This window comes from Nesoenas mayeri (genome assembly GCF_963082525.1).
Source record: "Nesoenas mayeri genome assembly, chromosome: 16".
NCBI lineage: Eukaryota > Metazoa > Chordata > Aves > Columbiformes > Columbidae > Nesoenas > Nesoenas mayeri.
Genome location: NC_137562.1, coordinates 10,291,631 through 10,315,667, shown reverse-complemented (window position 1 = coordinate 10,315,667; position 24,037 = coordinate 10,291,631). Strand labels below are relative to the sequence as shown.

The window sequence follows — 24,037 nt, the reverse complement described above, 5'->3', positions numbered from 1 at the left end:
TGATTCTCCACATCACCTTGGAGACACACGATTGCATTTCAGTAGTCCACAAAAATGATTCCCATACAAACTTACTTTGGAATTGCACTAATATTTGCGAAATCAGGCTGGTGCAGAATCTTCTAAGATCCCAGACAGGACAACTTCAAAGAGAAACAATGAACTTTACATCTCACCAGCTTTCATCAAGTGTCTTTAGCCCCAAGAGGAGGCATTTCCCACAGGCTTCTGTCCCCCATGGAATCGCCAGCCATATGTTGAAGATGTCCCTGCCCACTGCAGGGGGGTGGAGGAGATGAGCTGTAACAGTCCCTTCCAACCCAAACTGTTCTATGATTATGATTATTATGCTTCAGTAAGACAAGAGTAAGCCTGGGGGGTCTCTAGCACACAGCTCAAACCCACCGAATGCAGAAATGCACGAAGGTAGTTTAAAATAAAAAAAAAGAGAACAACGAAATTTCCCCACAGGTTCTTGAGTCAAGCCTAACACAGGGTCATGAGAAGAAACACAGCGCTAAATAAGGACTTTTCCAGCCACGACGCTTTCTTATTGCACTTTCCTTCATGCTGGGAAGAGCCAGGCTGCAGTTTCAGCTGCAAACACGGGACGAAATTCCTCCCTGCCACAGCGCGGTGAGGTCCCGGGTCCTCCCGCTCACGCCGAGCAGGGTTTGTGTCCCAGCACAGTACAGACGTGGTGCAAACCCACGGCGACCGCAGCCTGGCTCCATCGCACGCAGACATGGAGACAGCCAAGCGTGTGGTCCTGGGAGAGCCAAAACAGGCACTTCATACATTTAGAACCAAAATGAGACAAAGGACACCCTTCCCTCAAAAACATCACGCTTCAAAAAGCAGCTGGGTGATTCAGCAGAGCGCTTCCAGTTCACAGCAGTTTGGCTACTTCGAATTAAAAAAATACATTATACACATCTATGCCGTAGTGCAGCTACCAGAGTTCCATCACTGCTCTTGAAAACTCAGGCCATGAGGCTGTGAAACAGGGTCACAAAGTTAAAAGTTAATAAATTAGAAGCAGCTTTAAAAAAATACAGGGTAGGAAAGGGAGGCTCTTAGAGGACAAGATTTCAACTAAAACTGAGAACAGTTTAAAATGTGCTTACAAATTCTGTTGTTTCCTGGCAGGAGCAGTCCTTGGTCTCCATTAACTTTATACTGGTAAGAACAACCTCCTTTGTACAAACAATATGTAAATCTATTTACAAAATCAACTTGGCCTTGGCTTTGTGATATTTACACAGAGAACAGCGCTTTGGTTAGACAAAGAGTGGTATACGGTTCTCTCATTGCTTTCTTTCTCCACTTAAAATATACCAAAAACACAACAAAAAGAAACAAAACCATTTGTTTTTCTGCTTTGAGAAACGAGAAGCCTTAAAAATTCCCTGTCCTTGGTTTATAAAACGAATGGCAGCACTCCGAAGCTTTGGTCCCTGCAGCTCGTGCCGTGCAGGTCGTTCCACCCGCGGCGAACGGACTGAGTATTTGGTCCCCTGGCAGGCAGGATGGCGGCTCCGCTGAGCATCTTGCAGTTAAAAAAACAGTATTGCCATCATCGATAGAGTCACATCCATCCATTCCCAATGCTCTTTGGTTTGCTAGAGCTTAAAGTTCCCATCCGAGGTTGCACTGATTGAAAACCCCACGATGCCCAAGCGCGTGCTGAGCAGAGCTGTCGGAGAACCTGGCTCCCCCACCACGTTCGGCTCCATGGGTCAGGGATTGATGGAAAGATTGGTCCTTCCCAAGGCACACAGTTCAGGTAGAGAGGGACGAGCTCCTCGAGGCACACGCCGTCCCTGTCAGCGGAGCGCTGAGGTCTTCCTGATAAAAATCCCCGGGGCTGCCGTGTAGCAGTTGTGCTGCTGGTAATGCTGCAGCAACCTCCTCCACAAAGGGTTGCACTCCAGCAGGTACCGGTTCCCTGGGGGCACAGGAGTGGGGGCAGTGGGTCAGTAGCTTGAACAACACCGTCACGGACACTTTGTGTAACGTTTCTAGCCTAACGGTGCTGGATAACTTGCAGGGACATTTCCTTTAGCCAGAGCTCTGTGAAATCCCAGCTCCCTTCGCAGCGCTGTCGTATCTGTGAGCAGCTTCCCTACCCATCCCAGCCTATGCCTGCGTGATTAGGAGGAAAATCAGCAGCCAAATTTTGTTAGGAGAGAGCTCTAGCATGCAAGTGATGGAAACAACGTGGTCTGAACCAGAGGGTGAGAAAAGCTAATTATACACTCTGCATATGAGCCACTCACAACCTCCACTTTGCACAGATTGCCCAGATAGCGCAGTTTCAAACCGCAGCCTAAAGAGGAGAAGAACAAAGCAAGACCATGGTCTGTACTAGTTGGGATCTCCATTCCTTTATCCCAGCATCCTGCTCCCCCACCAGCCTGTGCACGCTCCCCACAGACCCACCTATAATGCAGAGTCCTTCCCGAGCACGCGTGATGCCCACATTGACCTGGTTGGGGTCGGTCACAAACCCCAGGTACTTCTTCTGCCAGCTCTTCGTGGGCTTCCTATCAATCTCTGACCGGGGGCAGGAGCGTACAGTTGACAGGATCACATATCTCCACTCGCTTCCTAGAAAATGGAATTGAAACAGATTTTTTTTAGAAGAAAGCGCTTGGCTTCCCCTCCACCCCACAAGACAATAATTTCTCCACAGCAAGACCCACAAAACTGCCACCGCCCTTTGGGTTTCTCCAGCTTTGGAGGATATCTGACTCCTGGTCTCTGCTCTCCAAAGAGCACATGCTGTGGCAGTTTTTGAACAGCCCTTCAGACATCTCCACCTTCCCGTCCTCATCACCAAGTCACAGAACACTGGGTTGGAAAGGACCACAAGGATGACCCGGTCCAACCTTTCTTGGCCAAAGCCCGGTCTAGACAAGTTGACCCAGGACTGTCCAGCTGAATCTGAAAAGAGTCCAATGTCAGGGAATCCACAACTTCCTTGGGGAGATTATTCCAATGGCTGATTGTTTTTAATGTGAAAAATTTCCCTCATGTCCAACTGGAACCTCCACAGGAGCAACTTGTCCCCATTGCCCCTCGTCTTTTCCATGGGACTCCTCGGAAAAAGAAATCTCCATCATCCTCACCCTGCCTGGGCACTCCAGAGGTTTCCAAAAGATTTATTACCACAACAAATCACCCAGAAATCCAGGGGTGCTTCTTCCATGGCTGAAGTGACCCTGGCATAGGATTTGCCTCTGGGAGAAGTTGCTTGATTCCTCGGGAAGGCAGGAGAGGACAGAACCCATGCCCCGCTCTCCCACCAGCCTCACCTTGACTCTTCATGATGGTGCAGACGGTCACCCCGCGGATCCCCTCCTTCAGGAGTCTCTTGCCGATCTCAGACACCTGGGCGTTGTAGGGGCTCAGGATGGCGATGCTCTCCGGCCGGATGGTGCCATCTAGTGTCAGCTGCTTCGCCAGCCTCACCTGGGGACACCAGCATCCTGCTCACCTGGGACCAGCCCTCCCGCAGCCTGTCCCCTGTGCCCTGCCCTGGGTCCTTCTCTACACCGTGGTGTGCTCCAGACCCCAAAATCATAGTATGTCCTGAGCTGGATCATCGAGTCCAACTCCTTATATAACTTCATTATTTATGTCTGTACCTGCACAGCCTTTTTCCAGCCCATAATTACACGGGATGTCCTCCCAAAGATAAAACAGAATGTCGACTACTCCAATTATTTGAAAATACATCCTTCTTTTCTGAGCAGAGCTATCCCATCTGGGTTGCACACTCATTTACAAACATTCATCTCTAACCTTGTGTATGAAAGTTGTGCCCCATCATTATTAGATGTAGCTGTCAACTCATCAGATGACTCTCAAGAGATGAATCCCCTTTTCTACTCTATAAGTCTTACAAACAAAAGCCAAGTGAAATAATTAATAACTTGGTCCCCAAACAAAAGCTCCATTCCAAAATATGTTCAAGCAAGTCATTGCATCCATTTTGCCCTAAATCTGATATGGAGACTATCAAGAAAGGCTGGAAATTACTCATCAAGCTTACAGTGACTAACCCCAAGAAACTTCAGAGACATTCCTTGCAAAGGAGTTGCCAGGCAGATGCTGCACCCATTGATCTGTATCCCATATCAATACTCATTGTCCCTCCATGATCCCCAGAGTCCCCCTGCCTAACACCCTCCTCCTTTTGCATCTCCAGCAATTCCCCCAGACCCTCCTCACCGCCTGCTCCACTTCTTCTGGGTTGGCTTTGGAGTTCTCGTTTCCTTCCTCAGTAGAAATCATGAGGCTCTGCTCCTTCCCCTCCACGTGCCCGAAGATGATGGGGCAGCAGCCGTTATCCTTGTGGTAGAAGACGCTGGGTTTATGAATCAGCTGGGGACACGTTTTCAACCGCATTTCATAAAACTCCTTGGATGGGAACTCACAAATCCCTTTGTGCTGGCGGAGAAAAGGGGAGAAAGGTGAACAAAAACCATGGAGCTTCTCAACCTGCAGCATTTTTCGGGGCAGACTACACCTGCAACACTATTGCACTGTGGCTGGGACCACACAAGCGCGTTATTCATTACCCGGGGAAGGGAAAGCACTAATGGAGAATATCTGTTTCCCAGCAGCTTGAGGTAAGCCCCGATAGCAGCATTTTCTGTGACAGAGAAGAGAAAATCCACTCGAGGGCCTCACCATGCGGTACTGCGTGTCCAGCATGAACGCCTGCTTGCGGTAGCGCTCAAAGAGAGAAACCTCCATGCCAAGGCTCTTGCAGAAGTCGTTGTTGACCACAGGCCGCAGCTGTTTGTGATCCCCAAGCAAAACAACCTGGAACAAACAGTGGACACCTCAACTGTGAGAGTGGTGGTGCTGGTGAAGGCAAGCAGCCATTTGAAAGGTTATTTTTACACAGACAGGTGTTGCTTCTTATTTATGTTACAGTTATGGCAACATCAACATGTTGGGCATTATATAAAAGTCCTGAGCCAGACAACAGGGAGCTTTGTTCCCATCTAACACGAGAAAGATCATGTACTAAAGTCTACCACAATCTGCTCTGTGCTTCTTGTCATGTTAATGCTTTATACCTGGCTCAGCACATTTTTTGGTGGCCGTGACACCCACCCTGTAAAGAAGCATCAAAAAATCCAGCCACACCATCACTTGTTTCTCTTGCATAAAGAATCATAGAATGTCCTGAGCTGGAAGGGACCCACGAGGATCATGGAGTCCAACTCCTGTCCCTGCACAGCACAACCCCACAGTTCACACCATGTGTCTGAGGACGTTGTCCAGTCTCCTCTTGAACACTGTCAGGCTTAGAGCTGTGACACCTCCCTGGGGAGCCTGTTCCAGTGTCCAGCACCCTCTGGGTGAAGAACCTTTTCCTAATGTCCAACTGACCCTCCCCTGGCACATCTTCCTGCCATTAAAAGCCAAGAGCAAGTCTGGAGGACACAGCATGGGTGTAGATTTTAGTTATAGTCACCAGAGTTATTCCTCAAAACAACTCCCTGAAGATACAGATACTACCAGATACACAGATACTACCAAGAACAACCTTAAAACTTGGTAACACTGGGAAGAGCAGCATGGGAAGGGGTGCAAGACATGCAGAAGTCTGAGAGCCCTGAGCGGCCGTCCTAGAGATGCGGATTTGGAGAGGGCTCACCTTGGCTGCGCGGTGGTGGCTGACCAAGGGGATGAGGGTCTCGGGCTCGGTGGACATGGCACACTCGTCGATGATGATCTGCTGGACATCGAGCTTCTCCAGGCAGGGGGCAGACGCGGCTGAGCACGTGCACAGGATGACATCATGGCGCAAAAGCTCATATGTACGAGCCTCTACCAACTGCTTTTTGTACCTGGTGGTTGACAGAGAAGAAACAACGTAAGGGAAACTTCCCTGGGTTTCTCATGCCAGAACCAGGCAGAGGCTAAACTTTCCCAAAATGATCATGATTCCATCTCCCTCCCTAGGATGAGCTGATATTCCCAGAAAAGGGCTTTGGACAGATGCTGTAGGAAATGAGCTTTGTCCTTAACTTACCAGGGACTCAGGGGGGAGGATGCAAGTGTCTCACAGCCATAATATGACTTTTTATCCAGATAGACTCGAGTACCAGAGCAGAAGTGACGCTGAGGCTCTGCACTGAGCCGCTAACCCCAAGCTAATAACTTTTTATCACCATTCCGAACACACAACTTATTAATCTGTTGTGATGTTTTCACCTAGTCCCTTGGCTTGTGCAAGTCAGGACAAATCCGCTGACTGTCACGCTGCCTACGAGTTTGTGTCAGCCAAAAGCCAGCAAATACAGCCCAAACCTCTGCACTGTGCTCCTCCAGGCAGTGCCTCACACGGCCAACGTCAGCTGTCCCTCTCCAGGGTCTCTTTCTACTCACTTCTTTGTTTCTTTTTCTGTTATGTGCTCTCCTTTCTTCATCCGGTCATCAAAGCTACGGATCTCCTGGTACAAAGGGTTGGATGATCGTCGAATGCGATGATGCAGGATTATTTCACTGAATAAAGAGTCAATAAATAAATATTTTCCCCCAACACAGAACCAAGTGATCTCTTCTACAGCAAAGCACATCACATCTGTCCATGTGGAGAAACCCTGTCAGCTAAAGCAGTCAGAGCCAGACTTTTCCATCTTTATAGACCTAACACTTAGCTCACCCTCGAGGACACAAAATACAAGCATCAGCAGTTACAAGCAGGAATGAAGTCAGAGACTGTTAGAACTCTTCAAAAGAGAGATGAAAACATCTGGATGTTTTCAGCAACCTGGGTTTCCTGACTAGGTGCTACATTTGTATACACCCTCACTTGGGAAAATTAAGCAAAAAGCAGGTTAATAGCACTGCTCCACAGCAACCGAGTGGAGACTGCGTTTGTTCTGGTTTGTTCAGCTTTACTGGTACAGAAAACATCATTCCCCGGCACTCTCGGAGCGTGTGGGCCATGAGGTCCTACCTGAGATCACGATTTGGCTTTGCATCCCGCAGGGCTTTGCGGGAGAGGTGCCGGTTGCTCCCCGGGTACGGGTATTCCATCGTCTCAATGGCCTCCCCGTAAACCCGCAGCGGTTTCAGGTTCTTCATCTTGAGCAGCATCTCTGGGGCAAGAGAACAGGTCAGACAGCAATAGGCACCAGTGAGGCTGAAAATCCTCATCCCCTCGGAGGTGCCCGGGGTTCGCGGTGCACTCACCCTTTCTCCCCACCCCTCGCTCATCAGCCCCTGTCACCGGTCCCATCCTGTGCGAGGGCTCTGCTGCAGGGACCAGTCTGTGCTTTCTGCCCTCCAGTCCCCCAGCCTCTGCTCACAGCCACATGTTCTCCCTCCTACCAGCACTAGCTGCTTCAAAGGCTTAGAATCACAGAATCATTTTGGTGGGAATAGACTCAAGATCATCAAGTCCAACTGTTCCCCCACCCCGGCACCACCCCATGTCCCTGAGAACCTCATCTCCACGTCTATTCATCCCCTTCAGGGATGGTGACTCCACCACTGCCCTGGGCAGTCTGTTCCAATGCCCAACAGCCCTTTCTGGGAAGAAATTATCCCCAAATTTCCAACCTCAGCCTCCCCTGGCACAACTTGAGGCCGTTTCCTCTCATCACTTGTTCCTTAGGAACAGAGCCCAACCCCCCCTGGCTCCAAGCTCCTTTCAGGCAATTCAGAGATCAGAAGGTCTCCCCTCAGCTCCTGTTCTCCAGCTGAACCCCCAGGTCCCCCAATCGCTCCCATCACACTTGTGCTCCAGAATCGATAGTTACCAGCAACAACATCAACAGACTTGTTGGATGGGCCACAGTACAAGATGCATTTTCTCGGGCTGGGATCTTCCTCTTGCAAGGGTGGTGTTTGCTCCTTCTCGACACTCTCCTCATTCAGCTTATGGAACCAATAGACAATGTGAGTTCCAACAACAGTTTTCCCCGTGCCTAGAAAAGCAAGGAGATGGTTCCTGGAAATACTTTAGCCGCAACACCCTTGCTTTGCTCTACATCAGCATCTGGATGATCAGTCATGAAATAAAATCAAGAACAGAGGATACTGCCTTGAGGAGCTGTGGGTGATGCCAACCCATGCTACCTTCTCCTGTCTCACCAAGGGTCCATGGAAAGTTCTAACCTGCCTTTCAGAACAAAGCAGACGTGTGCTCATGCCATCCATCAGCCTTACCTGGTGGGCCTTGGATAAGTGTGAAGGGTTTTTTCAGAGCAGTCAGAATCGCCTGGTTCTGACTCTGGTTGAGCTTCCTGTGGCTGCCGGGCAGATTAAAGGATTTTTGCTGAAGGATTCTGGATGTTGTCACTGTTATGGCAAAGAGCCAAAAAACCAAGTTTAGAGCAGGTTACTGACAGCAGCACGCAGGGGATTCCACAGGAGGATGCAACAGGTACCAAGTGATCGTGGCCCATTTACAAGACCACCTACAAATAATCCTTGTCCCATGCCAAGAGGTTCTGCCCTTGAACCTTGATATTTTGGGATTAAAATATAACCTGCGCCCCTCTCCCGCAGAGCATCCTGCACCCCTGGTACCTTCATGCTGCCAGGCAGCTCCTCTCCTCCCTTGGGGTGGAATCTCCTGCTCTGGGAGCGTCACCCCCATGGCAAGAACCACAGAGCTGCGGCGGCACCTGCGCAGCCAGAGGCACGGAGCCACCAGGTAAGAAAGGAGAATATTTGCACTGACCTTTTTGAGGTGGTTCATGGCCAAGGGCGATGCTTTGAGCAAGCTCGGAGGCATACTTGAGCTTCCAAATTGCCTTCTCTTTCCGTCTGACAGACATAGAAAAATAAGAATGAATGGAATGTAGCATAAAATAGAGAACATTGCAACAGAGCAGCTGTCTTGTTTATTTTTTCTCTCTGCTTTGGTGTTGCATTAAATCCTTCCACAAAGAACTTGAACCAAAACAACACTCACTCTGCTTTTTTGCATCTGGGACTATTGCTTAAATGTCTGAAGAGCTGAGCCTGTTGAGAGCAAGGAGCATGACTTCTGTCCCAACTCCATTTTATTATGGTCCACCCCATTTCATTGGATTAGCTTCCAATTCTTTGCTAAAAATCACAATATAAAAAGAAGCATATTCTGCCCTGAAAAATCTGCAGCAGTTGTTGCTGCGTAGCAGGCCGTGCTGTGTACAAAGAAGGGCAAGCTCGCACTCGCACTGCTTTAACAAGAGCAGATCTTGCTTCACTGCACCACAGGGGAATGATTGAGAAATTGGGGAGCACGTCTGCTGAGCAAACCCCGATCCAGTGTTTCCCGCTGCCTTTCGTGACCCATAGTGCAGCAATCCAGTGACAGAAGAAACAGAAACCCTGAGAAATTTCAGCACGACACTTTCCCCTATCTCCCCATTCTCAAGGTCAACCAGAAGAGCAACAGACCATCTGGAGAGCAGATCTGAGAGATGCTGCCACCCCCAAAATATCCATGGCCCACCAGTATGGGCAGTGGGAGCTGGGAAAGGACAGATTTTTCGGGGATCAGCTGCACCAGTGAGCAGTTTTGGGTGCAGCAGAGGAGACCCATGGAAAGCGTTGCTCTGCATGGACAGGTCAAGCAGAGCAGCACCCACCAAACACTTACACATCTGGCAGCATCTTTGGAATGAGCTCCACCGTAAACCTGGCCGAGGCCTGGGAGATTTCCACAGGGATGTTCTCCATGGACATATAGTGGATGTAGAAGTTAATAGTCTGCTGATCAGTCCTGTCAGACTTCTCATTCTCGCTGAACTCCTCAGTGATCCCGTGAGCCACCCAGGTGTAGGTATCTGGATCAACTGCGAGTTTGCTTTCTGACCTACCCTTGTTAACAAAAGTCAGGTTCTGGAGGCCGTGGCTAAGGCATTCCTCATCGCTTTGTAGGCTCCCAAGCTTCAGCCCACCCAAGCGAATGCACAAGTAACAGTGGTTGAAGTCCACTTCAATGGAGCACTCCTCCAAAACGTGTTTCTTTAGGAGGAAGTTCCCTTGCAGCTGTCCTTTGCTTGTCCTTTGCTTCGCCCAGGTTATTTTGACATCGTGAAGAACAATTGAGTCATTTTCGGCCACTGCACACGATGCAGACTCCATGGCGCTCATCGGCATCCACACCTTGCTGTACTCTGCTGCGTGCTTGTACTTGTCCTTGGATGGGAGGGTGGCATATGCAGAGAAGCAGTCAATGGGCTTTTCCGTGTGCTGCAGGCAGACGTCGAAACCCGGCGTCACGCACCAGAGCTGGACGAAGGGCACCAGGAAGCCCCGGCAGACGTCGGTGGTGAGCTGGAACTGCAGCGTGTCACCAGCGCACAGCTCCAGGGAGATCTCCATGTAGTGTGAGCACAGGCTCTTCTGCACTCGGCCCATGTGCCGCTGGTACAGCTTCTCGGTCTTCTGCAGGAGGGACGCCGCCGTCTCAAACTGCTCATTCCTGACGGCTGCGAGCACGTCTTGCCAAGTCTGCGTGTCAAAGAGGGTGATGCTGTGGTCACGGAGAGGTCCTTCACGCAGGCCATGCTCCTTCATCATCTCTGCAGAGTAGACCCTCCTCTTCCACATCAGCCTGATGCTGCTCCGCTGCTGGATGAACACAGGCTGCTCTATCAGCTGAAGAGACCTGTAGTTGATTATCTGGGGGTCTGGAAGACTCTCTTTGTTCAGTGGGAACAGGGCTTTAAAATATTTGTTCATCTCTTCGATGTCTACCACGAAGGCGATCTTCTGCAGGACTTGGTCCTTCAGCTGGGTGGCCATCTGCAGGCAGCGGGCCCTCTTCTCGTACATTGTCGCCTTGAAATTCTTTCTGTTGAAGTCGTGACAGAGAAACTCAATGTCATCCACAGAATAGATGACGGGCTTCTTGCGGAGCACAGAATGAAGGTGCCGCTGGACCACGACATCCATATACCGGTGGATGGGAGAGGAAGCCCAGGTGTAGGAGTCAACATGCAGGGAGTAATGACCAGCTTTTGACTGGACGGTGGAGTTGGAGCGGCTGAAATAGGAGCGGCTAAGCAGCCTCCTGAACTCCAGGGCCACGGGGGCCAGCTTCGGGTGGATGTCATCCGTAACAATAAGGTCGAGCATCTTGTGGAAGTCTCGAACTTTAGCAGCTAACTGCAGATGCTCCCAGATGGGGGCCATGAGACTAAAGTTGAGACTAAACATATTTTTGGAGGAGTCTTGTCCAGGAGGCACCTCTCCCAGATGGTGTGAGAGATGGATGGAAAAAGGAAGGATGTGGCTGTACTTGTTTTTCATGAGTGACAACTGCTGAGCGTTTGGCTCGCACTGGCACCGGAGAGGAGTGACATTTCTGGTGTCCTCCTGGTTGGTGAGGAACTCAGCCACGAAGCTGTTGAACACGATCATTAATTCTTCTATCATCTGATGGGATCCCCTGCTACCTGGGGAGCTTCCCTCATCCAGCTGGTCATAGAAACAGTCCTCCTGCAGCCGCAACTTGCGGTGGATCCTGGAAAAGTGATAGGCCACAGCTATGCAGTCCTCCAGGGTATTGAAACGAAGGGCCCCCACCGCCCCCCTGTAGTGGTCCTTAATGAAGAGCTCAGCCTCTTCATAGGACAGCTGCCTGTCTGAGCTGATCACTGAGATGGTGAATACCCTCTTCAATATCTCATCAGTCTTCTTTTCTACGGTGACAAACAAGGAAACCACCCGACGTTCCTTCTGCGGCAGGAGGCTGCAGACATCTTGGCTAATGTGGGGTGGGAACATGCACAGAGGCTTTTGGGTGGGAGCGTAGTAGGTGACACCCCGTTTCTTTGCTTCCAGGTCCAAGGCGCTGCCTTCGGGAATGATGCTGGCCACGTCTGCAATGTGGATCCCAATCTCATAGTGACACCCCAGATCCCTCACGCTGATAGCGTCGTCCAAATCCCTGGCACCTTCGGGGTCGACAGTGAAGGTCACGTAACTCCGACAGTCCTTCAGGTTTTCCTTGGTGAGGTTTAGTTTGCTGCTGGAGGTGTATTTGGCTGACTCCTTGGTGACAATAGCTGGGTATGTCTTCTCCAAACCATACTCCAAGTCGAGGATCTTCAAGCCTTCTTCCAAAGTCAATGCTGCATGCAGAATCTCCGTTATTATCCCCAAAGGGTAGTAAAACCCTTCCCGCCAGGAGATAACCTGGACACAGAAGAGGTGGCATCTCCTGGTCTCCTGGCTGATCTTCTCGCAGCTGACCACCCTGTACTTCCCATTGACAAGCCTGCGGATGGGAATGACGTTGGGTTTCTCTTTTAGCCCTGGGACAAATATTTTGGTGACGGTGCGATCGATGGGTATCATCACCCGGGGGTCGAATTCGTCCATCATGCAGATGAAGGTCCGCTCTCTGTCGGCGCGCTTCAGGATGCCCACCACCCTCCCCTGCGGGCGGTGGCTGCCACTGTCGGCCGTGCTGCCCTGCAGAATTTCCACCAGCACCTCGTCCCCCGTGAAGGCCGTCCCACAGTGAACTCGGCCTTTGATCTGAATGCTCATGGCAGGTGAGTTGTTGAGGGTGAAGGCAGAAGCTCTGTCGAACCATTCTTTGATCAGCTCGCATCTCTTGTACATTTTGGGGTGCATGTGCAGATACTCCTGCATCATCTGAGAAGAAAAGCTGACATATTCCTGCCTGTCCTCCCACAGGCTTGAAGCCTCAGACTTCACTTTCAACAGCCCTTCCTCAGACACCGTCACCAGCATGTTCTTGCTCTCATCTAAGAGCTCCTGCAGGATGGGATCATCAAGATTCATGCTCTCATCCTCAGAGCTCCAGGAATCCGTGTCGCTATCCTCCTCGTCCGCCTCTGGGCTCCTCCTGCTCCAGCTCTCCTTGTCACACGCTGCCTGTTTGATCTGGGCCATGGTCAGGTTCTCCGGGAAGACGCTGCGCTTCTCGATGCACCACTGGATGAAGCGCTTCCACACCTTGCTGCACTGGCCATGAGAGCACAAGGCCACGGCATCCCCCACCGCGACAACCAGTGACTGGGCCCGGGTCATTATGGTGTTGAGCACTCTGGCTTCATTGAAGAACTCGAGGTGGTGGGAGGCCGAGACACTCAGGCTCTTGCTGGTGTGGACTGTGCTGATGATGATGACCCGGAACTCCCGCCCTGCACCAGAGGGGACAAGGGAGATGTCACTCACATGAACCCAATGGGGAAGACCCTGCCTGGCTGCCACCTGGCGCTCTGCCCACCTACACTGGGTTATGTGGCCGTGGGCTGATGTAACCTCACTTGGTTGAATCATGGGAGTCATCTGATGCAAATAAAGCAGTTCTTGGGTTCGTGAGGGCCTCCAAGCATGAACCAGGATCATAGAATCATAGAACAATTTTGGTTGGAAAAGCCCCATGTCCCTGAGAACCTCACCTCCGCATCTGTCCAACCCCTCCAGGGATGGTGACTCCACCACTGCCCTGGGCAGCCTGTTCCAATGCCCAGCAGCCCTTTCCATGACAAAACTGTTCCCAAGATCCAACCTCAACCCCCCCTGGCACAACTTGAGCCCATTTCTTTGTGCCCCTGTCTCCTCTCAGCTCCTGTTCTCCAGCTGAACGCCCCCAGGTCCCTCAGCCGCTCCCATCACACTTGTGCTCCAGCCCCTTCTCCAGCTCCATTCCCTCCTCTGAACTCGCTCCAGCACCTCAAGGGCTTTCCTGTAGTAAGGGGCCCAAAACTGACCCAGTCACTGCCCTGGTCCTGCCGGCCACACCAGTGCTGGTACAAGCCAGGATGCTGGTGGGTTTTTTGGCCACCTCGGCATATGCTGGCTCATATTCAGCCACTTTCACCCACCACCCCCAGGAGGACACCAGGAGGCCACCACCACCCAGGCACCAGGGAGGAATGGGCACTGTGGAGACCAGATAGAAACCAGGCAATGGAGCAGTGGGTGCCCATGGAGCAGTCCCACGTGCTCAGAGCCACCAGCAGCCCCTGCCAGCCACCCCTCACACACACGGGTGGAGTTTTCTGTGAATCCCAAATCCCTCAGTGAACCCAGGGTCTAGCAGGGGCGCGAGAAGTGACCATTGGCAGGAATCCCTCTCCCTTCGAGCACAGCTCTGCTGATCGCCCGACAAACACAAACAGCCAGAGGCACCCTGGTGACTGCAGAGCTGGGGAGAGACTGCAAAGAAAGGGTGTGGGGATAGAAACACCCCAGGGGTCAGTTATTCTCACCACGAGGAGTCCCAGCTGCACAATAAAACAAATAATAATAATAAAAGCAGGGATGAGTCATAAACTACATCCTAGAGGATAAACCCAGCCCTGTCCCTCTCTCTTCACCCAGAGCAGCCGACTCCTCCTTTAGTGAGCTGTTCTGGGATTTTTTTTCAGCAACTGGTACCCACAGGCCATCCTGGTTTCAATTCTCTTCTATTACTGGCCCCCCTGCTGGTACTTGGGGCTTCACATGATTCACACATGCTCAAGCCCCCAGGATTGCACTCAAAGGGTTTTCACCCTCCTACAAAGCAACATCCATATATTTGAAATGAGTTGACAGCTAGGTGCAGATTTAATTCAGTGTGAAATCTTATTTGCTAAGGAAAAGATGAAATGAAAGAATTCTCAAGCAGAAGGGGATGGAAATCAGCCGAAGGATTTCCAGGCATCCGCTCTCCATTGGCGCTATGGGGGCTGTGGTGGGAGAGCCATGGGAAGGGCAGGGGAGCTCTGCCCACACCACACACACTCTCCCACAGAGGGATTTGCCACAAGATCAGCCAGTATGTTGCATTTTAGCAAGTGGGACAACATTAGGATGCCAGAAACACTTCTGCTACTGACCAGGTATCTCCTCCCCTTGCTCATTACACAGTGGCTGTAGCTGCAATAGACCCTCCTGTCCAGCAGCATGAGTGGGAAAGTTCTCCCCAGCATGCAGAAGACCTCAAAGCACAGCCAGATGTGACTAACTATTGCACCAAACACAAACCTGGCAAGTTTTCATAGTTTTCTACCACCACGTCTTGTAGCTGCTTCTTCCTCAGCTCTTGTCGTGTTGCAGAAACCTGGTAAGAAAGAAATGGGCACAACTGAATAGTTTCCGCTCAGAAACACCCTCCACCTGACACCATGGTCCCTCATCCTTCTCAACTGAAGGTTCCCCAAAGAAGTCACTCAACATCAGCCACAGGTCCCGGGCTGACTTCAGCCAGTTCTTCCAGTGCTATCCCAGTTAACCTGCCTGGAGGATGCTCAAAAAAACCTTCAATTAACCCATCCCACCATGAGCCATCTCTGCGCCAACCACCCATGATGTACTACGTGAATGGAGGGTCCCTCTAAAAAAACATGGGTGGCATATGAGCCCCCAGATTCCCTATTTTTACTAGGTTTATCATCAATAGAGTCCAGCACTGATCAGGGAGTGCTCAAATGGGTGGTTCTCCCACATACCTGCATCCCATGGGACACCACACAGATCTTCTTTAGGTCTCGGACACCCCACTCGTCTGGCCACCTCTGATAGATCTCCTTCACCTTCTCAATCACTTGTATTATCTCAGAGGTGTTGTGCCAAGAAATCATGGACAAATCCCGTTCAGCCACACCAGACACGTGGCAGAAGACAAGTGGGAAGATTTCGGGATGGGGCGGGATGTTCCCACTGGCTTGGATAGCATTGCCTTTGCCGATGTAGAAGTGTTTGGAGACAAACTCAATGATGCCTGCAGTGGAACGGTAATTCTCATTGAAAATGATCCTGCTCTTCATGGCCACTTCGTGCTTCTCTTTCTGGTAAAACTGAAAGAGTCGGTTTAAGAGGGTGTAATCAGCAGATTGTCCGTCCTCGACACAGAACAGCTTTGGGGTTATCTGCATGTGGTCCCCAGCGAGGACAATCCGAGTCTCGAAAGTGGCGTAGGCAAGCGGAACCAAAGCTTCGCATTCCAGCATCTGAGCAGCCTCGTCGATCATGATGTGGGTGAAGAAGCCTGGGGGAACCCTCAGGTTCTTGGATAACATGGAAGTGGTAATAATGATGCGGTGCCGGTTGATCTCCGCCTGCGTGGGGTGGCGGAAGGAGCGCTGGTCCGGTGAGAGGCAGCAGTACATCTGTGTGATGGGATCCGTCATGTTGGTGGGACGGTCAGTGGAAATGATCCTCAAGGGAACAGCCCATGGGTGCCCGCTGGTCACGTAGTTATGGAAATACTCCCGGATGTAGATGTCAGCAGCACTGGAGGGGAACAAAAGGGGAAAATATCAAGGAATTGTGTTTTTCCCAATTCTGTGGCCATCATCCAAATCCACTATCTGATTATTCGCCAGCACGCCCCTAAAATCTCCCCCAGTTTTGTGTGAGAACACACTCATCACAGGAGATATTTCCAAGCCTATTTTGAGGGTCTGGCTTAAAATAGGAGTTGATACTCAGGACTAGTGCATCTCTCCATGCCCATACAGAGAAATGCAATGTGTCCAACAAAATTTGTGTCCCTGCTTCTCTCTAGGGCCAAGTCCCACAGACGTCCCCTCTGACAGCTGAACATCCCTGGCCCAGGTGGTTGGCATCAGATCTGCAGAAGAAGCTTCAGTGCAACCGGAGAGCCTGAAAGAGGCTCAGATTAGCAGCCACCCATCTATTATACATTAAAAACGAAGGCAGGAACAACCTGCAGGATGGGCACACTCTTTTCAGCGTAACTGCTCTAATTTTAACAGTCATGCCCTGGTTTCTCTGAAGGCGGATTCAATGGCAGTCAGACCAAATCTACATTTCCTCTTCCCCTGGAACAGTCAAAAAACTGGTGTGTGCACAGAGCACAAGAGTCTTCAAGGGCAAGTAGAACACAGTATTATCCCCGCAGAGTCAGGCAAGAGCTTTCTCCTTCTTGCCGTAGACAGTGAAGGTTGAAAGAGCAAAATGTCTCTCCAACCCCATCCCCATTTTATAATGAATCAGGAATATGCTGTTCCACAAAGATTTCACCCACATCAGGTTTCCTCCTAGCAGGAAGTCCTAGAGCAGTTTAAGACATATTAAATAAACAAGAATTTCTTTAAACAAGTAATTGAAACGCACACTAAGCAAAGGGCGGCTAAGCCCCATCTCACACCTCCTGGCCCCATTCCATCCCAACAGAGCAGCTCACTTGGCCCATAGCCCCGGTGGCCTCTTCCCCTCATCCCTCCCCACCTACCTGTTGGTGTGTGTGCAGATCAGCACCCGCGTGTTGGGCTGCCTGAGGATCTCGATGGTGGCCATGGCCAAAGTGAACGTCTTCCCTGTGCCAAAAGGCCCATAGATGAGCAGCGGTGGGACCTGCCGGCTGCTGGTGGCTTGGCCTGTGATGAAGGAGATGGCTAGTTTCTGCTTGCTGTTCCCCTGTTGCGGTGACACAAGGGAGTAGGGCACAGAGCAGCTGGCAACATCTGGTAGGACCAGCTTCTCATCCAACAGGCGGTCCACAGCCTGGTGCCACTGCCGGAACAGCAGCTGGTCAATTTGGAACTGGATCTCCACCTTGTGGGAGGTGTTTGGCTTGAAGTTCAGCTCTGAGCAGCATCTCTTTGGTATCTGTAGCCAGATGGTCTTCTCCGTGGTGGCTTTATGCTCCACAATAACCTCATAAACATGATTGTCGACAGGTGGGTCAAGTGCCAGGAAAGCTGTGGGCGCAGACCTGCTCAGCAGATAGCCCTCGTCGGTGTCTGGTGAGAGGTTGTAAGGGGTACACACTTCAGCAAACAGCTCACCGGAGACAGCGAACTTCATCCCCACCGAGAGGCTCTGCAGCGTGGGGCTCAGCGAGATGAGGACACGCAGGTTGAGTCTGAAAGGAGGAAACACCCCGGTGAGCAGCAGAGAACCTGCCCATCAGCTCAGCAGCAATCCAGGGCTGAAGAACAAGCCCCAGACCCTCCCCTCCTACCCCTACCCAGGAAAACACCTTTCTTGGAACATTTCCATGTTTCTTTCTGGGAAGGTGCCCCAGGACCAACCCAGAAGAGATGGAGACTTCAGCAGCAGCCTGGTCCCAGGGTCAGCAATGGGACTGTGGTCCCCAGCGAGGAGAAACCCCTTGGGATCCATGCCTGGCACTTACTTGGCAACCAGAGCCTGCTCAGCTTCTTCCTCACGGAAGAGGAAGCTGTGCATCCTCTCGCGGTAGTTGAGACGGGTGATGGGAACGGTCGCACCACCCTCACGCTGGTAATCCAGCGCCAGAGCAGGAGGTTTGTACTTGGCCAGCAGATCCACATCTTCCCCGGTCCTCGGCACGCTGGGAATGATAATCCGGTTCCCTCTGTCCCATCGCAAGAAGTTGACGGGGCGGAAGTTCTCCCTGGGGATGTGCTGAGGGGTCTCCCGCCGTCCCACCTTCACCTTGATCTTCTGTACGAGGACGGGGCGGCTGCCGAAGTCGAACACCACCCACTGCTCGAAGATGCCCAGCGCGGAGCACTCCATGCAGACATCCACCAGCGCCGTGCGTGGGGAGGAGGGCAGGGTGGCCACGTGCTCCCCCCGAAGGTACTGGAGGCCCCGGCAAAGTCCATTCCCAGAGAGGTAGAAACTGACTCCAGGTTCCTGTTTCAGGAGCGCCACGTGCTGCAGAGGCATCTGCCAGCAGAGGAGAATACAGAGACATGGTGAGGGCAGCCCACAGCTCGTGAGGTCTTTCCAGCAGCAGGTCCTACCCAAAGTTGCTGCAGGAACCAAACGCCACGCTGGACCTACAGTGCTCTTGAAATTCTCCTGAAAGAAGCTTATTCCTCATGCGACCTCACAGCAACTGTTTCAAGGTCTTAAAGAACCTCAGGTTTCGGTTTTATAGCAACTGAGCCTGTCTGCTGTAAACGGGAAATCTCCTACATTGGAGAGGAGAATTAGACCCGACTCTTGTCCCCAACACCCACAAAATCCTGGGCAGGGAAGTGTCTGAATCTTGTCATTTGTGATGATATGTGGGAGGTGCTGAGAGCAGCCGAGTGCACCCCAGCCCCACGGCACGAGATGAGACAGGAGACATTGTGGCTGCACCCCCTACGCACAGTCCCAAATACACCACATGTCCTCACTGGGAACTTCCCAAGTCCCTATTCTTCTGCTCCTTGCAGAAATAATAATTTGAAAAAACAAAAAACCACAAAGGACAAGGACTGTGCAGAGCTGGGCTTACCTGGGAGTGGACCTTGAACTTCCAGCAGTATTTCATCCTCCTGTCCTCTGACTGCACGTACAGGGGCTGGTCACACACGACTCTGATGCCCTCAATGTGCTCGGCCATCTGTGGGGGACGCATGAGAGGAAGGGGACTGAAGGTGACAGTCCAGGGACACACTGCAGAACCCTCCACGGGGCCATCTTCATCCTTTGCCTTCACGCTATGTCCTCCAGAGAGGGGATTGTCAGTAAATAATGATTGGACTCAATGATCTTAAGGGTCTCTTCCAACCAAAATGATTCTATGACTAAATCCTCATGCTCGGTCCTCACCCACCAGTGTCCTTAGGGAATGAAAGGTCCCCTGGCAGAGCAGCACGGCTGGGTGCCCCGAACAGGCTCTTGGGTTGCCACCTCGAAAGGGGTGAAGGAGGAGGGACACAACACCCCTTCCTGCATCCCTGTTAGAACGGCGAGCAGTGTGCTCTGTCCCCCAGCTCTTACACAAGCAGCTTCTCGCGATGCGCAGGACCAATGCGCTCCCACCCCATAACTCACAATGAACACCTCGTTGGAGCACGTTTGATACTCAGCAAGGAGCCGGTCCTGGTAGGACAAGAGCCCGTCCTTCAGGGCTTGCTTCTTTTTCTTCGCGGCAACCTTCATCCTCTGGATCCACTCCTGCAGCTCCTCGGCAGAGTGAGCCTTGGTGCAGCTTTTCCCCATTTCGCACATCTCTGCTCTGTTGGGAGAGAAGCGGAGGGCCCATGGGGAGGTCGGCAGCTGCCTGCAGGCCCTGCCCAGTCCCCAGCACGCCCAGGGGACACTTTACCTGCTGCACAGGGAGAACTTGGTGAGCCCGAGTGGCGGCGCGCGATGGACCCACTGGACAGAGGTGTCTGCCGAGAGCATGTGCCTGTGCTCCACGGAGGAGCAGTGGCTCTCAAAGCTCTCCTGCGAGCTGAATGTCACCAGGCAGACCCGGCAGTAGAAGTGCACGGGCGCGGGCGCCGCCGCTTTGCCACCGGTGCTGCAGGTCCCTGCGGTTGGCAGCAGCAGGTCGGAGCGAACCAAGTCCTGCTCCCTCTCGGCTTCCCAGACGGCCATCTCCAGGTCGCTGTGGGCAAACTGGCAGCGCAGGGGGCCGTGCCGGCAGGGCTGGCCCCTAGACACGAACCGGCAGTAGCTGAAGGTGGCCATGAACTTGGGGCAGGGCCGCACGGCCGTGTACTGCTGCTGGCGCCGGCTGTCCGACACCACGTGCACCAGCAGCGGGTCCCAGCCGCGGTGACGCTCGCACAGCTGGCCCTGCCCGCCCGCCGACACACGCTGGGGGCAGCCAAAGAAGCAAGGCTTGCAGATCTCCTGGAAACAGCCTCCGAACTCACTGGCGATCTCCCTGGCGGCGCTGGACGCGGGGAGGGGGCTGGCAGAGCAACCCCCCAGCTGTGCTTGCAGCACCGCAGCCTTCAGCTGCCATCGCTTCAGCTGCTGCTCCCTCTCGAAGTTCCAGACCATGGCCTCCTCGGGGCTCCAGGCAAACGTGCACTGGCTGCCATGCTTGAGGCAGCCCAGCCCCACCGTGTAGTACCTGCAGACGGCGTAGCGGGCCGGGGTGGGGAAGCCAGGCCGCTGGTACACCTTCCTCCAGGCTGTGCCACGGCGGCCACGGCAACGTGCCAGCAGGATCTCGTGCATGCAGCGATGCTCCACCTCACGCACGTGGTAGATGGTCTCGTTCTCCTTCACACTGCACTTGGAGCAGACCAGGAGCAGCTCCAGCCGCTGCTGGAGGTTGCCCAGCGGCACAGCCGGGCCGTTGGCCATCGGCATCCTCGGCGGCGGCTCGAGTCGAGTGACAATTAACGGCGGGAAGTTCCTATGAAGCGATGGTGATGCTGGGGGCAGGAGGCGCCATGGAGTGGCCGTGTCCTAACTCACTATGTACCTGTCAGCCATGGGTGCGAGTTCACAAAGCCTGACAGAGAAATGAGGAACAAGCGACTTAGCAGGAAACATCAGCCGGTGCCTGGCTGGGCACACGCTGAGGTGCCGGCACAGCCCAGTTCTGCTCATCAGCAGGAGCCTCACCTGCCACTCAAATTCCCCGAGAAATCGTCACCACCCAAGCACCTGGGGTCTGTCCCCATGTGCTCACCCAGAGCGGCTCCCACGGACCAGGCTCTGGGCCGGGCTCAGGTCGGTCCTGCCATGCTGCAGCTGGTGGCATTTACCACCCAACACAGGAGAGACGGCTGCCCTGGGGACCCCAGCACAGTCCCCACAGCCACCACCGACCTCCTCCCAGACCGCAGCCGGACGATCCGACTTCCTCTTCCCGCTGCAGGTGCCTCCTCCACCCCAGTTCATTCCTGCCAACTTTCTGTTTCTTTTTCTCTCTTCCCCCCCCAGCTCTGGCTGGGCAGCCCCATCACCGCTCCCCGTCGAGTGGGAGAAACCCAGCTCCAAACCCCAGCCCATCTTCCCCTGTGGCACAAGAGATTAATTGCAATTAATTAACAAAGCAACTGCCCTCTTTGTTCCTCAGATGCAGCACCCAATGCCAGGAGATGGGCATGCTGGAACAGGGACCCACTGGCATCTTCTCCAGCCGCCACCTCGGTAAACACCCGGCTGGGAGAGCTCCAGCTCAGCGGTGAGGAAGGTGACTCATGGCTCCCTGCCCTCCCCGGCCACTGGCTCCAGCATTTGCCAGCAGTTTCCTGGGTAACCAGAGTCCGGGAGCATCCCTGGGAATGATGCTGCAGCGTTTGGTGGTTTAGGGTGAAGGGAACACGCCAGGGCGGATCCACGGGCAGCAAGTGCTGCCAAGCGAAGCCACCGGCCTCGTGCCGAGTAACCACCTGGGCCTCCGGACCTCAGCCACGACAGACAGGCTCCAGCGACACTCGGAAAGAGCCATATTGATGGCTGTGGTCCGCCAGTGGAGCAGGGGGAAACTTTCCACTGTTTCTGCAGAAACACGTTTCACTTCTAATTAAGACTGCTTTGCCTGAGCCGGGATGAACAGGCTGCTCGATGCGAGTAGGTGGATGCTGAAGCTATTGCCCCGGCTGAGGCTGCAGGCAGCAAACACAGAGCCAGTGCTGCAGGAGGCAGCAGCTGGAGCATCGCCTGCTCTCCCAGCACCATGAGCAAGCTCCTCGCATCCCATTCAGGCGCCACAGCATCCGCCAGCTGCCCAGCAGAGAAGAAGTCACCGAGTCCTACTCCTCTGCCATGCGTCAGGTTGGACATGTGCTTGGTGGATAAATACCACTCCAGTTTATCTCCTGAGGTTTGGCAGCGAGCCTGGCACTGGGCAGAACTGATGCTTTCTGTTTCAGTCAGCTGCGAGGCTCCGCGGCAGAGCCCCATGGCAGAGCCCCATGGCAGCACCGGCTCTTCCTCCGCCACAATCCGGGTCACCGTGCCACGCCATTGGCTCCGCACCGAGAGCAAAATCACCTTGATTCATCTCTGCACCTTCATTTCCAAACCTTTACCTGCAGCCCTCCCGTGCAGACTGGCAGCCTGTACTTAAAGCATGATTTGTAGCTGGGTGGGCAGCGTGGTCCTGCTATGGCTCTGCCTGGCCTCTTAGCTAGAAATTGTCCAAATCTTCAACATCTGCTGGGACCAGCGTGGTCCTGCCCAGGCAGCATCACCCACATCATGCGTCCTGTGGGTACCAAAGCCCAACAGAGCTGTGGGATGTGAACACAGCACCGGTGCTAAGGAAGAGCATCCTCAACCTAGAGTGGGGCTGGGGCCAGTGGAAAGCCAGGGCATCCCCATCCTCTACCTGTAACAAGGTCACGGTCATCGCAAGGAAACCATTTCTGCAGCCCAGCTGCTGCACAGGGTTCAAGAGCTTTTTCTTTGCTCTGGTTTTACCACCAAAAAAGAAATTGGGGCTGCAGCAGAGGTTTTGGTGCTACCTGACTGCTGATTGATGCAGAGAAAATGCTTTGCACTGAAATGAAATAACTTGGGAAACAATAAAAATGGAGGAGAAAGCCTCTAAACGATAAAAAAGCAGGAGGTAGAGTGGAATGCTGTGTCTCCTGTGGCACCAAGGGATGCTCCACTGATGCCCAGTGAGGCTACGGGGCTGCAGATCTGAGGCTGCTCCCTCCGCACCCCACAGCCAACTCCTTAGAACAAACCCTCCTGGGACAGACACTCAGGTTCGGGATTTGTGCGACACTGTCACTCGTGAAAACTCCAAAATGCCTCAGTAATGCAGAGGAGAGAGGAGGAAACCTGATTGCTGGCACTCGGCTCCACGAGCTCCGTGGTCCCAGCACGTCCGCAGCCACAGGGCCCAGAGGAGACCCCGTCCTGCAGCGGCACCGACACCGAGCCGCTCCGGTAGACCATTGAACTACCCATAAAAACTATACAGGACAGCTAGGCTGTTACTGGTATTCATCCCCAAAGCAGGAAATCCCAGTTCGGAAAAGCTAAGAGGGAACATTCTGCCTTTAAAGGGTCAACTCCCTTGCTGTTTATTTTTTTAAGAAAGCCTTTGATTTTGAGCAAGCTACCAGAACATGCTCTGGGTCTGGAGGTGGGAGGGAAGAGGAAGGGGAACTGCAAACCCCTCTTAAAGTCTCTGCACAGCACCGGCACTGATGCCAAATTGAAGCCTTTTTCTTTCTGCAATGATCTTATACTGGAATAGAAAGGAAAAGAAGAAAAAAGCTAAAGGAACTTTTGAACTCCAGGCCCAGGCAGAGGCACAAGGAAGCTCAGGACACACACACACCACAGAATAGCAGTCCTACCCATGATAAAACTCTGATAGCAACAGGGCAAAATCCAAGTGCCCTGAGGCAGGTGGAGCTGCGAGAGCAACATTTACTATCAAGTCACA

General features: G+C 52.8%; 1 protein-coding gene across 1 annotated transcript; it reads right to left on the bottom strand.

Moving 5' to 3' along the window:
- Positions 1–1,201: 1,201 nt before the first annotated feature.
- Positions 1,202–20,991, bottom strand: HELZ2 (helicase with zinc finger 2; the record flags this gene model as incomplete). The annotated part of the gene is made up of 19 exons (XM_080354450.1): positions 1,202–1,948; positions 2,443–2,610; positions 3,318–3,474; positions 4,237–4,455; positions 4,699–4,833; positions 5,678–5,870; positions 6,412–6,528; positions 6,986–7,127; positions 7,791–7,958; positions 8,200–8,331; positions 8,717–8,802; positions 9,623–13,145; positions 14,980–15,055; positions 15,444–16,227; positions 17,192–17,824; positions 18,098–18,615; positions 19,175–19,282; positions 19,717–19,900; positions 19,991–20,991. 19 exons carry the CDS (start codon positions 20,989–20,991, stop codon positions 1,827–1,829), a joined length of 8,466 nt encoding a protein of 2,821 aa, XP_080210576.1. The 3' UTR covers positions 1,202–1,826.
- Between the last annotated feature and the right edge of the window lie 3,046 nt (positions 20,992–24,037).